Below are 14042 nucleotides of genomic sequence, written 5' to 3'. Positions count from 1 at the left end.
ACTGCATTAACTTGTTGACTATTTTGAAATGCATAGAAATTGAATGTTCCGTAGTTTGAAAGATTCATAATACTCAAATATTAGTTAGTTGAATTAGGTCCACCTCAATGTCCATACCAAACTAATTATCAAACTTAAAAGTTATATTTTGTTGAATTAGATTTTACGAGCATATATAATACTGATAAATCACACTTATTCTTATTAACCAAACAACGACCCGACAACAAAAAATTTCAAAGTGATTTAATGTTGGAAAGCATTCAACCTGTTTTTATTGAATAAGAAAAACTACACTATCTTACCATATAGTTATCAACTAACTATAATAAACAAGTAAATGAAAGTTGAGAGGATTATTTATGATAAAGATTGTTAAAGGGTAAAATATTGTTCTTTTAATCCCACAAAACCACGCTTTAACCCATGAATTTTGTTATAATTAGAGTAGATGAATTTATGAATTGAGGGTGGTACAGCTTATTAATGATTACAAACTAAGCAGATGAATTCAATTACAAAATATTTGAGTGTCCATGAAATATGAGACAAGAGAAGGTGAAGGGTAGAAATTGGAAGAAGGCATAGAGGAAGGGTAGTGTGTGTAAATATGAGTAATGTAAGAGTAGAAGAAGGAAGTAATTATAAGTAAGAAGGAGAATAAATGAAATGTTTAAAGGGAGGGGAGGGGAAAGAAGTAGAAAAGAGTTGAAAAGTGGAGGGGAGAAGGGTAAAGTGGAGATTTCGAGGTGGACAAGCGCATTTTTGGAGTCGCCCAACGAATTCGAAGATGATTTTTGATGGCATAACTTAGGAGACGACACACACCAACACAAAAAGCATTCACTCCATTCCTTCGCATATTAATGTTGCCTATCAAGAACCTTCCACGTACTCACTCAATCACAGCCCTCCATTCCTTTCTTTTCACTTTTACCTTTCTTTTTCCTGCTCCAACTTTCAATTTTCTGTTGGATCAAACTTCACATTTTTCCTTCTAATTTTCAATTTCATTTTTATAAATATTTGGTAACACCCAACTTTAAATAAAGTGTTAATAAAAAATGTACTAACATATAACACACTCATTTGGAAAGTAGATTTCACTTCATCACACTCATTTTGTGTACATGAGTGATGCACTTTCAAAATATGTAATAAAAAACGAAAACTAATTGTGGAGGGGAGAGTTTGGATCCAAATTTATTTGAAAATTATGTGAAACTAATTAGCAAGATAAAAAAGATGGAAGATTGTATTTGAAATTAGAAAATTGAAAACAAAAATGAGAAGAAATGTGAAGCGTTTGTTTAAATAAAATGTAAAAAATGATAATAAATTGAAATAAAGATTCGATATATATATACACACTTTTTGGGATATAATCATTATGAAGATGTACGACAATACTGACAAAATAAAACTAGACAAAATTCATTCAATAAATGGGCAGACTTTTAACACTTATTTTCAACTCTGCCCCTTTCTCTTTTTTAATCTCCGGAGCTTGGAGTTTCCTCGGGGAAGAAACACCCAATACTCTTTTGTTGCTTTCTGCTTAATGGAAGGCCCTTAACCTCTCTCTTTCTCCTCCTCCCTCCCCTTCCTCCAATTTTTCTTCCCTTCTGATCTACAGCTTCTTCTAGGTAATAATCTCTACACTCTTCCTTCCTTTTTTTTTTTTTTTTTCTTTTCTTTACACGCTATTCAACATCATGTTGCCTATCTTTCCAATCCATTTTTCTTCAATGTCTAAGCTGGAGCTGTGTTCTCCAGTTTTGTTATGATCCAACTCTTCTTCTCTCTCGCCCTTAACGTGACTGAGAATATTCAACACACGAAGAGATGGAAGATGATGACCCCTTACTCTCATCGCCATGTTTTAATGAAAACCTTTCAGCCAACTACTGGTGCATTAGCAGTTGCTGTTTTTTTTTTTTTTTTGTTCATTTCTGTGAAATAAGGGTGTCGGAAATCTGTGTATCTCTTTTTCTGAAAATAAGAGAAGTTTTATTGATTAGTTTCTTTTGATTTTCTCATCTCCAAACACATGGACGACGTCTTGTGTTTTTTATCGACTAGTTTCTGTTGATTTTCTTTTATCTTGCTCTTCATTCCGATCAAAAGAAAAGCTGCTGCCGGTGTATATATTCATTTTTTTTCGTTTAGCTCGTTTTTATTTTCTGCTTTTGCTTCTGAATCAAGCCATGCAGTTCGGGTATTTCATGGTGTTAATTGTTGGTCAAAGTCAAGCTGTTTTTACAATGTATTTTGGGCCATAACGTTTGTATCAAGTGATCCTCAAGGGTTGATTCTCGAATCGCAATACTCCTCTACAATTTTTTCAGAACTTCAGATTATTGGCTAGTTTGAAAGGGATCTTTAACTTTTAACTCGAAGAAAGGGAGATCAATCGTGTGATCCCTTGATTTTAATTCCAATACTGCTTGTATAACCACTTTTAAACCTAAAAATTTGGATCCTTTTTGCCTTGAAAGCTATCTACTTTCTTTTTTAATTCAGTTCCCATCTTTCTGTAATATTGATCTAGTTTTGCTTATTTCATTTCAGGGTTTAAAACATTTTTATTAGATTGTATAGATATTTCAATTTTGAAGTTCAATGTCACCTCCACTGCTGAATTCTGTAGAGGAGGCTCTTGGCAATGTCCCTGTAGTGGCTGCTTCACCTTCTATGGACTGTCATTCCCAAAATGGTACCAAATTTAGAGAGCGGAACTACCTCCGGCTATCACCCTGTTCTTCAGTGGACAGCTCTGCGGTGTCTAACTTGTCAGAGGAGAACAAAAGCAATCTCAATTTGAAAGCTACCGAGTTGAGACTTGGTCTACCTGGATCTCTGTCACCTGAAAGAGATCAGGAATTTACCTTGATAAGCTCTGTAGAACCTGATGAGAAAACTCTACTTCAATTGCTTCCTTCAACGGATGGGTATAGTGTGTCATTACAGAAGAATATTGTTTCTGGCAGCAAAAGAGTTTTCTCTGATACCATGGAGGGGTACTCAGAGGTGAAAGGCCCCCTTTACACCGAAAGAAATTGGATGTTTCATGCAGCCAGTTCGGATCCTGAGTCTCCATATCCTGTGAGCCAAGGGAAGTTTCATGCTAATTCAGGGATAAATGCAATGCTATCATCGAGGGCTTCTGGTCCACATCCAAATATAACCAAAGAATTGCCATCAAAGGGATTGCAGGAATGGCCCTGTGAGACTAAAGGATCTGACAATGGCAATAAAGGTGCTTCAAATGACCACAACAATGCTCCTGCTGCAAAGTAAGTGAAACTTGTAGACGGGTGGACTTGATTTTGATGGCAGGAACTATGATATTATCTAGGATGGAAGTAATTTAAGTTCAACTGATGACAGATTGCCAACTCTTCTCCTTTTACAGGGCGCAGGTTGTTGGTTGGCCACCTATTAAATCATTCCGGAAAAATTCATTTGTCACTAACTCTAAAAACAATGATGAAGTTGACGGAAAGCCAGGTTCAAGTGCTCTTTTTGTGAAAGTGAGCATGGAGGGAGCTCCATATTTGAGGAAGGTAGATCTGAGAACTTACTCTACATATCAGGAACTCTCTTCTGCCCTCGAGAAGATGTTTAGCTGTTTTACTCTAGGTGAGGTCCAATTATTTTCAACTTAATAGTATGCCAGGTCTTTTATCTACGACGAGACTGAAATAATATTTCACATTTTCCAAATTCATTATGGTTAGTATTGGTATTGGGTGGTCGTAATCTACATTGTCACAACGAATCATAAGAATACCATGTTTTTCTATGGATCTCATGTTGTAGGTCAATGTGGATCCCATGGAGCTTCCGGGAGGGATAAACTGAGTGAGAGCAAGTTAAGGGATCATCTGCATGGATCCGAATATGTGCTTACATATGAAGATAGGGATGGTGACTGGATGCTTGTTGGGGAAATCCCCTGGGAGTGAGTTTTCTGACTTCGATTATTCGATCATAGATGGTATTCTTACTTTTGTCAATGTAAATTCTTTAGTAACGTAACAAGACCCACTATATTGAGTGAGTTGGCTCGAGGACATGTTTTGAAGTTCCATTCTGATTGTTTAGATTTTTTCCTTTGAAGTACTTTTCCTCGCTGGTTTCTGCCATTAATTTCATTTTATTAGATAATAATTTCAAGATTCAGGCAAATTACTCTACATAATATTTTGTGGACTTGTATGACAGGATGTTCATTGATTCCTGCAAGAGGCTGAAAATTGTGAAGGGCTCTGACGCAATTGGTTTAGGTACAGTTCAGAAGTTGATTTTTTTCTAAAAAAATAAGTATTTCATCTGCCAAAACTTAGTTGTTAGGCAGACTCAACTTTTTTCTTGTTGGAAAGGCAGTTGAAGCTATCAAACATCACCCCATTTTTTATGAGATTAGGAGGGGTAGAAGTGATTAATGAATTAAACAAATAAATATATGCTCATTTCTTCCTCATTCAAGGTCTGTGTATCCATCAACTCATATGATAATAGTTTGTCTATACTTCCAGCTCATTATTATCCCTCGGAGTTGCTTATCCATGGGAATCTATTGCTATAGATATGCCTTGTAGTTAAAAGTATCTCTAGTTTGTTATTTCTTTGCTCTCTGTCCTTCACTTTAAGTGGTGAACATGAAGAAGAACATTATCTCTCTGTTAGTGACTAATTAAGCCTAGGATCATTTAGTACGTCTAGCTTGCTAATTTGCACCATGAATTAGCCTTTTTGCCTTTGCATCAAAACTGTTAGTTTGACTTCTGTGGGGGTGGGTTCTGGTTCACATGTTTTGTAGATTGTGGTTGATAAGTAGTGGTACTCATTAATTGCTTTCTTCTGTAGCCCCAAGAGCAACGGAGAGAACCAAAAATAGGATTTAGCTATTGCTGAAGTGACGACTCCTCTACCAAAATTCAGAATGGTGGTGTGAAGGAGAGAAATCGTATAAGTTAAAAGAAGTTAGAAAATGACTGCTGCGCAGGATGGCATTTGTGGTTCAGATGCGTACCTTGTCCTTTTTACATGTTTTTGACTCCCTGAAAGTTGTCCTCTTTCATTTATTTTTGTCTTTTGCCTTTGCTTTTGTAAACCATAATTTAGTCATTGTCATAATTGTTGTTTCTGGATCTTATAACCTTCTATGAATCTTATTGTTCAGATAATTGATAATTTGTATCTATCGAATGCACTTCATTAGATTACTCTGACTATTTTTTCCCTCGCTAGTTAAGTTTTGAAGCTATAGCTTGATGTGTAACGTAAAGAGAAGCCAATATGGTTGTCATTGTTTACTGTTTAGTTTTGAAGTGATAAGTTACATAGTTAGCTTAATGATAAATGTCTAATCTCATTATGTAAATATAATTATTGAGATGCAACACTCTGCTGTAAACAATGTGATTTACAGTTAGTTTCTTCGCATTTCAAACTATAGCATATTTGCTGACTTTCTCATTGAAGGGATAATTAAGCACATAGTTTTGTTTATCTACAATAGTATCCTTGTAAGTGGAAGTAATTATAACAACCATATTGCTATTTCTAACCTTTTTGGTTTGATTATGTTTGAATCACATGTCATCTCAATCCTTTTTCCACTCTCTTTTTGTTTGATTAGACTATTCTATACGAGAACATATCTTTCTTAACTTTCCATTCTAAATTGCCCCTACTATTTGTTAAACCCTGCATTATAAACAATTCAGGTTCGTGGATTTGATTCTTTAATATTATTAATTATTGGTCATAAGTTAGTGCAGTGTAAATCATGACTATTCCCTCTAAAGTTAGCAAGAACGAAGAAGGTATTTTGATGGGACCTTGATTATATGGATTATTGATATCTTTTTTTTTTTCTTTTCCTCCCAATGGTGTCTTTTTGTTATTTACCATTGAAAATTGAAATCTCTTTTCCAGCGGCGGACGCCCACTGGCTGGAGGCTTTCTTTTTCAGGGTAACAGGATCAAAGGTGAGTGCTATACTTAAGTCGAAGTCAATTTTTTAGTTCATAAAGCTTTTAATCATGGTAATTTTTGACTCTATGCAATATTTTTTTTCCCTGCGATTCTTATCGTTATCAAGTGGATGGATTTTTAAGTATTATTTCGGGCTCGAGATGTGACACAACAGGACTCATTGAGGGTAGATTTTAAATTATTGTGTGGCCTTGATTTTCTTACCTTTATATCAAAGGCTGTGTTCCCAGGTGTTAGAAGATTTTGACTTTTATTTGCAAAGACGTCTCATAATTGATCTCAGTTCTTTAAACTACATTCCATAAAGGGGAACAATTGATTCTTCTCTTTGATTTTCAATTAGTTTAATGAGTCGATAAGTATTTTTAAATGTTGAATTACTTTTGGTTCTTGGAAGTAATATTTCTTTTTACTGAGTTTTTAATTGCAATTTTTAATTTATGACAAACTTCAATAGCAATCTTTTAAATTTTGTAATGATTTAATAACTACTGTGAAATTTCATCTAAATCAATTATCAATTTTTATTATGTACTAATTTGAGCCATATTCAGTTTATTGATCTACGTGGGAAGTAAAATTATTATTATTTTTTAATAGCATTTGTTAAGAGATAGGATTAAATTGTTACAACCTTTAAAGTTCAAACTTGATTAAGTAAAAAAGTTAAGAATTAAACTGCCATAAAATTGATGGTATATGGATTTAGTTATTGTAACCCTAAAGTAAATGGTTACGTCTATGAGGCAAAGTATTTATTAACTTACTTTAAAAGTCCTTTTATATATACATAAAAAAATTGCTTCGTTTTAAAGTAAATTGAAATTAAAATTTATCCGTTCAGCTAACAACTTTTTCTTTTTTGGTTTCCTTCTCAAATGATGACTTTTATGAAAATAATTACGAATCATAAATTCGAAAAGTTCAGTAATGGAATAATATTTTAATTAAGAATGAGCCACCTTTTTCCATATGAAAATAAAATGGCAATTTCTTTTTCCTGAATTTGGGGTTTGTTCTCCCATACTTTTATGCTGAAAAGGAAATGAATTTCAATATATTCTCTTTTTATTATTTTCTAAATTTGTGGAATAATTTCATAGGACTGATTCCCTATTAAGTAGTGTAGGTATCACTTTCACTCTATATATTATTCTTTTTCTTGAAACGCTTTCAATGTATTGCTTTGTTTATGATCAATACTTTGGTTATTTTTGTGAAAACGGAAAGGCTTTATTTTAGCACATCAACCGATTAAAGATCCATTTTAGTTCACAAGCATGCATGTGCGTATAAGATGCCTTATCAAGAACTGATCACTGCTTCAAACTTTAGCATTAAACAAAAACGTACAAAGTTGCAGGTTTGTTTTTGAAAGGGAGACACAGATGTACAAAATGGGTGGGTGTGGTATGGCTAAATGTTCTTGAGATGCTCAAAACAAGAACTAACTTGACAACCAATGTTGGCTTCACCACATATACGAAATGGCCATAACAGAATGAGTAACAAGACAACAGACTCCATTGGGAAACCATAACAAAGAAAAAAAGAAGACATTAAATTTCGGAAAAGGACGCCCAGCTGCAAGAGCAAGAGATAATGAAGGAAACATGCTTGTGAAAAGTCCTCAATGAAAAAGGAAAAAAGACCTAAACACCATAGTACAGCTCAAGCTGAAGGCTGAAGCAGAGGCATTTAATAATGAAACATAGTGATTGTGCAATGGCAGTATTGGTCAGTCCCTACAAAAACTCTTATGCCCACACCATTAACATCAATGTGTACTGTGCCCTTCTGTTTTTTTGGTAATTTTATGGCCTCTTCCTTCAAATCAAACCAAAAACGAAAACTTAGCCATATAATACAACTGATGCCCTCACCCACATTGCTCCACGCGTTCTTTCCTAACCCTTTCACGTCTTCGTCACAATCGATTAGGGTCTTTTTCATCGAATGTGATTGTTGTTTTTATGAGATGTAAAGTGTTTTGATCACAGTTAATACTTTAGAAACTAAATCAACGTTGTCTAAGTTATAAAGTTTAAAGATACTAAGTTATAAAGTTTTTTTTTTTTTTTGTTAATATAAAGTTGGTGTAAGTTATGGCAAATGTTTGTTCTGCATTTATTTCTTATCGTCTGATCTGATATTGACAGATGCTCATATTATTTACTTTCTGGCTTACACTCTCAGAAAACCACATCCTTGTAATCATCAACACATTCAGTTCCTTCGTAAATGCATCTCTATAGAGATATATATTTTCTTTCTTTCCACCTTTCATCATTTGGAATTAAAACAATAATAAATAATAATCATATCTCCATTTCGGTACAAATCTTCACATCTGGAAGGAACTTTGCCTAATCATCTCCATGCCATGCGATTACATAGGTTCAGTGGATATAATCTAAGGTTAATTGAGACGAAGTTGAGGTTATGTGTTTGTTATATATAAATATAAGATGAATAAACTTCAAATTTACACCCCAATGTTTAATGTTAAACTTGAATATTATATCTATTAGGTTTATAGATAATTAATTGAGAAGTCAAACAAGATTGGTTGCAATAAAACAACATAAACTTGTATAAAATGTTTTAATTAAAAATAAAACAAATATATAGATTGTACAAATCTAGGTATACCAACTCCAAAAAGAGGTTAATAAATTGAGTCAGAAAAAGAAAAAGGTAAGTCAAACATATCTTCTAACCATATATTATGATATATAATGTATATACATATGTCAGTGATTTGCATTGTTTTTTGTTTTTTTTTTTTCTTTATCTTGGAGATGTCAGGATGGGTCAATAGAGAAATGTGGTTTTAAAATATAGTCCCATTAATCATTGTCTTTATACTAATTTTGATCATGAAGATCACCCAAAAACCTATTGGTCTCTTCAAATGGTGGCAGAAAGTGGTGGTTTAATTTTTCAAAAATTATTACTTATTTTTGTCCTAATCCCATTCCACCCAAAGTTATGCTAACTCATTCTTCTTTTCAACCCAAACATTTAAAATTCTTTCTCCACCTAATTCACTTCCATTACTTACTTTTCATCCTCCATTGAAGTAATTAATTAAAAGGATTTTTATGCTCTAAATAACTATATAATGCATAGTTGAAGGGATGTGTGTTGAAGCTTGAAAGCAGTGAATTAGAAAAGTACTATAGAATTTGCTATAAACTTTTTAATTTAAAAAGAAAAAGAAAAAGAAAGCTAAAACGAAGATCCATCACATGTATTTTTAGTTTATTTTGAATTTTGAAAATATTCATTTTAACACAATACTTTTAACTTTGGTCCACTTAGTACTTAAACTTTAAAAAACAAAGATATCAAAATAGCCCCTGAAGATCAAAATAAAGTAAAGAAATTTTAAGAAAACATAAGACTTATTTCAAGAGGTTTTTAAGTTAAATAATGAAAATGAACTGAAATTCTGGTTTGCCATAAGGTTTCAAAAGATAATACCACATGCCTTTGGAATCATATGCTTCTCTTCTCTTAACTCTTAAGTGGGGGTTTTGGTTTTGTTTTGTTTTGTTTTGTTTTTTTATTTAATTTATAAAAAGAAAGAAAGAAAAACACATTAAATTGAATTATTAATATAAAAGTGGAAAAGAATCGTAATGATATTTTGGTGGGAAATCAAATCCATTTAGTATTAATAAAGAATTAAAACCAAAAGAAATTGGGTTGAGGTTGAGGTGATTAATAATTAGGGAGATGGGGGGTGGTGGGTGCATCCCCTTTGCATCCCACTCCTTCAGTGGACTTAACCCTCCTTTTCTTTTATGTATAAATTTAATTTCTCTCTTTACACTTTGGTGGATACAAATCAGATTAATTATGAGCCCTCTTTTAGAACACATCAAATCCATCCATTTTTCTTCTTCTTCTTCTTCTTCTTCTTCCTTTTTAATTCCCTTTTCTTGCCTAACTATTGTTTTCCCCTTCTACAATGCTTTTAATTTTATTCTTTATGCACCAGTCTTCCCCTTTTGTTCCTATCTTTTCAATTTTCATTTTCTTTTCAATTTCTAACCTCTCATTATTTTAGTTTCTATTTTCTTTTGTCGTTCCATGTTAATTATTTCATATATTTAAAATTAATTTGAATATGTAGGTTTTGTCATGTGTGTTTATTGAAACAAGTAAATATCTATCAACATAGATGTTGATAAAGTTTTATTGGTGTTATATATAATTCTTTTTTTTTTTTATATTTTGATTCATTTAACTAAATTTAAAAAACACCCTTAAAAAAAAAAAGAGAATCGGTATTGCAAAGTACTCATTATAAGAACAAACATTCATTTTCTTTTGAATGTTTTAAGGTCCAAAATATTCTCTTTTTTTCTTTTCTTTTCTTATTTAAAAAACAAAGATTAAAGTAGGACATTTTAAAATACAAAACCATTATAAAATTAAAGGAGAAAACTTTTGCTTAAGAATATTTTTTAAGAAAATATTTGCATTTAAAGGATTTAGTTTCAGTACTGATATTTTACCCTGTTTTAATTTGATGTAAATATACTATATATACTAGGCAGTAAGAATCCCTTTTTAAATTATATATAAGTACATTCTTAATTGAAACATTCAAATTAGACTAGAAAGATATATAGGATGTGAAAGGAAAAAAAAAAAGAGAGAATCAAATTAGAATCAAACTTTAACAAGTTCATCCTTAATTGAAAAAAAAATTATTAAAAAATATTTTAGAAAGAAGATTGAAATAAGAATGTCACTGTTGAATGAAAGAAGAAGTGATTATCTGAAAATTATTAGGAACCACTTCTTTTTATATTTATTTAAGCTTCTGTTCATAGAGATGGCTAAAGAAAGAAACCCCTTATGGACCCTCCAAATAGGGCTAAGGTTCCTTGTTAAAGTGGGTCCAAATTCATTTTCTCCAACAAAAATTTATATATATTCAACTCAATCTCACATACATTAACATTATTTAAAACACTTCTTTACTTTGGTTAATATAATACATGGTTGGTCTAATAACAATTAATGTGTCAAATTTTGAACATATATGTGTGTAACATCATCTTATATTAATACATCCATTGCATCATTCCTCATTTGTAATTAAATTATGTCACTACTCTTAATTACCTTTTATTAGTTTTTTAAAATATAAGTTAATAATTTAAAAGTTAAAATAAAATAGATTGAAAGTTTTGAGGTATGATTTATGTCTATCTATTTTTATTTTATTTTTTTCATTCTTTCTTAGAGGCTACAATTTGATACCTATCTTAAAGCTAAAGTTGGGGCTAGTTTACATAATTAAGCCTTGATATTGTTAATACAAATATTCTATTTATTTCATTTGGTTCATAAAGTAAGTATCAATTAAAGGAAAACAGTACGGTGGTTTATTTTAAAAGATTTGGTGTGAAATAATGAGCCAAATTTTCTATTTCCAATTGACTTCTTTGGCGGGATTGCAATTTTTTTTTCTTTTTTTTCTGTGACCTTTATAAATATTTTTAAAATGGGTAGCTTTCAAATCAAGAAGAAAAAAAAAGTTTAACTCTAGTGAATAAAATGACTTACATACATAACATAAAACAACAATATAATTTAAAAAAAAAAAGATTGTTAGTAACAAAGTTTCACTAATAGTTACAAATTAAAAGAAAAGTATCAAATTTTTAGAGTAGCACCAAAGCAAAGATATTAAATTTTGTACACTTTGTAGAGAAATAATTAAAAGAATTCTGGGAAAATTTTGAAGAAGGAAAGCAATAATTGAACAAAGTAGTGACGGATGGTATGTATAGACATTAGATTTAGGAGGGGATGTAATATTAAAAATGGGAAGATAAGAGTTTAAAAGAATAAACATGATATATTATAGTAATGTTAGGGGTTGGGGATTTGGATGGTAAATACTAAATAGGGTTTTGAGAGTTAGCCCCTTTGAATGATATGTAACAGAGAGATATGCTTGATGCTTGGAAGAAAGGAATCAAAAAAGGACAGTGACAACACCATTGCCCAAATATATAATAATAAATAATAATAATGATATCAAAATTTTATCATTTTCTCAGATCATTATTGTGTCACATCAATTCACTATCATTGTATATATATTTATCTTTTATGTTCCATCCTTAAATTATATTTGTAATGCTTAAATAAGAATAACGCAATGAAGGTAAGAAATCCAGCAGCCCAGCTATGTGGTGGGGTGGAATAGTTATAAGTAGTTAGATTAATTTTGTGTTTTTAATTTGAAATGTAATAAAAAGAGAATAATAAAAGAAAAAAGAAAAAAGGAAAAGAAAGTGTGTAATGTGACAAAATTTGATAAAATTAAAAAAAGAAAAAACTGATTGATTGATTGATTGATAGGTTATGAGGCAGAGGTGAGGTGGAGGGCCACCCAACCCCCCAATCAAACACCACGGAATTCCCATCAATCATGTGCTGCCCTAATTTCACATTCAGTGCAAATTATTGTACTCTAAACCCCTGCCCGCTGCCCCTCTCTTCCTTTTCTTCTTCTTTTTATCTCCAAAAATACCCAAAAAGTAAAATCACAATTCATATTACTATGATCTTCATCATATTCATACATTCAATTCAAAACAACAAGCCCCGGAAATAAACCATAACTTTGGGTGATAATTGATGAATGAAAATGTGGATTTTTTTAAATAATTGTAATGTTACATTAAACTAGGCGTATGGTATGGTGAGAAATTAAAATAAGAATAATAATAATAAGTAAGAAAGTTTGTATAATGTGACAATTATTATTATTATTATTATGATGCAAGTACGATTGTATTATTGAAAGAGGACAAGGGGTTCACTATTGTTGTAGGAGGCATAGGCATATAAATCATTAATCAATTAGACAGTACAATAGCCTTTTATTTATTCACATATATATGTGTGTGTATGTGTGTGTGTATATATATATATATGATTAAGTTAAGCATTGAATATATTTAGATCTTTTTAGGCCACTATGGTTTTAAATGGAGTTTTGGTTTTTGCCTAAATTTGGTATGAAAGGAATTTTTATTTACGTTTTATTCCATCCTTTCTTTTCTTTTTTATTCTTTTTCTATGTGCTTAAATTTTGTGAAAATAATAATCTTAAAACAGTTTATTGATGTGCCAATAAACTAAAAGAAATTACTTTTTATTTGGCATATTGGTGCAGTATATATTTATTGCTGTCCAACCAAAATTTTATATTAGTTGGATACAAAAATCATGGATATATAAGTAATACAAATCCAATTTATATTGGTAAAAGATCTATTGAGAAACAAAAATAAAGCTGTGAAAAAGCAAAACGATAAAAAATTAGATCCAAATTGGACAATATATAATCCAATTTAGACCATGAAAACTCAAAGCACATAATTCAGGGACTATTAAAATGATCCCTAAAAAATAGCAATGTAAGTATAATTTTTAAGTTTAAGAATTAATTTCTACCTTTGCATGAAAAATCTTAGTAAAAATTTTGTTAAATTAGCCATCACGATATCATATTAAACATTCGGAACTAGTTATTCCAATCTTAAAAGATAAATAGATAATTATTTATTTGACATCAATATAAAAATTAAGTTTAAGTAAGAAAGATATAAAACTTTTGAAATGAATAAATCATCAATATATAAATTTATTTGGTTATAAGGCAATCTGTTAGGGTGCATGAGGACTTTTTGCCTTTACTAGCTTTAAAAATCTACTTTTTCTTATTACATTCTTTTTGTACATTTACTAATTTCAACTCTCACATCATTTTTTTTTTTTACTTTTACTGCTGTCTCTCTTTCCACTTTACCTACTCACTTTTCTTCAATACTTTATTATTCACTTTCCCAAATTTCATTTATTTTATTTATTCAAAATTAAGAAAGAAAAAAAGAAATCTGCTTTTCAGATAAAAATGAAAAAAACTTATGTGTGGGGACCATCTATTTCATCCTATTTTCAGTATTTACATTTATTTTAAATATTATAAAGATTATCTA

At 30.9% G+C, this 14042-nt stretch overlaps 1 protein-coding gene across 1 annotated transcript; it reads left to right on the top strand.

Annotated features, from left to right (window-relative positions):
- Nucleotides 1-1492: 1492 nt before the first annotated feature.
- Nucleotides 1493-5237, top strand: LOC101221152 (auxin-responsive protein IAA8). The gene is made up of 6 exons (XM_004143383.3): nucleotides 1493-1646; nucleotides 2572-3296; nucleotides 3416-3642; nucleotides 3823-3964; nucleotides 4228-4289; nucleotides 4873-5237. The coding sequence occupies exons 2-6, from the start codon at nucleotides 2623-2625 to the stop codon at nucleotides 4908-4910; spliced, it is 1143 nt and encodes a 380-aa protein (XP_004143431.1). The 5' UTR covers nucleotides 1493-1646; nucleotides 2572-2622; the 3' UTR covers nucleotides 4911-5237.
- Nucleotides 5238-14042: the final 8805 nt, after the last annotated feature.

The sequence above is a fragment of the Cucumis sativus genome, chromosome 6 (genome assembly GCF_000004075.3).
Source record: "Cucumis sativus cultivar 9930 chromosome 6, Cucumber_9930_V3, whole genome shotgun sequence".
NCBI lineage: Eukaryota > Viridiplantae > Streptophyta > Magnoliopsida > Cucurbitales > Cucurbitaceae > Cucumis > Cucumis sativus.
Note: the sequence above shows the minus strand (reverse complement) of the source record. Positions and strands in the feature narration are given on the sequence as shown.

Coding starts and splice junctions, on each gene's coding strand:
- LOC101221152 (XM_004143383.3), top strand. CDS start 2,623: ATGTCACCTCCACTGCTGAATTCTGTAGAGGAGGCTCTTGGCAATGTC. Junction 3,297..3,415: donor AACAATGCTCCTGCTGCAAA/GTAAGTGAAACT, acceptor CTCCTTTTACAG/GGCGCAGGTTGTTGGTTGGC. Junction 4,290..4,872: donor CTCTGACGCAATTGGTTTAG/GTACAGTTCAGA, acceptor TTTCTTCTGTAG/CCCCAAGAGCAACGGAGAGA.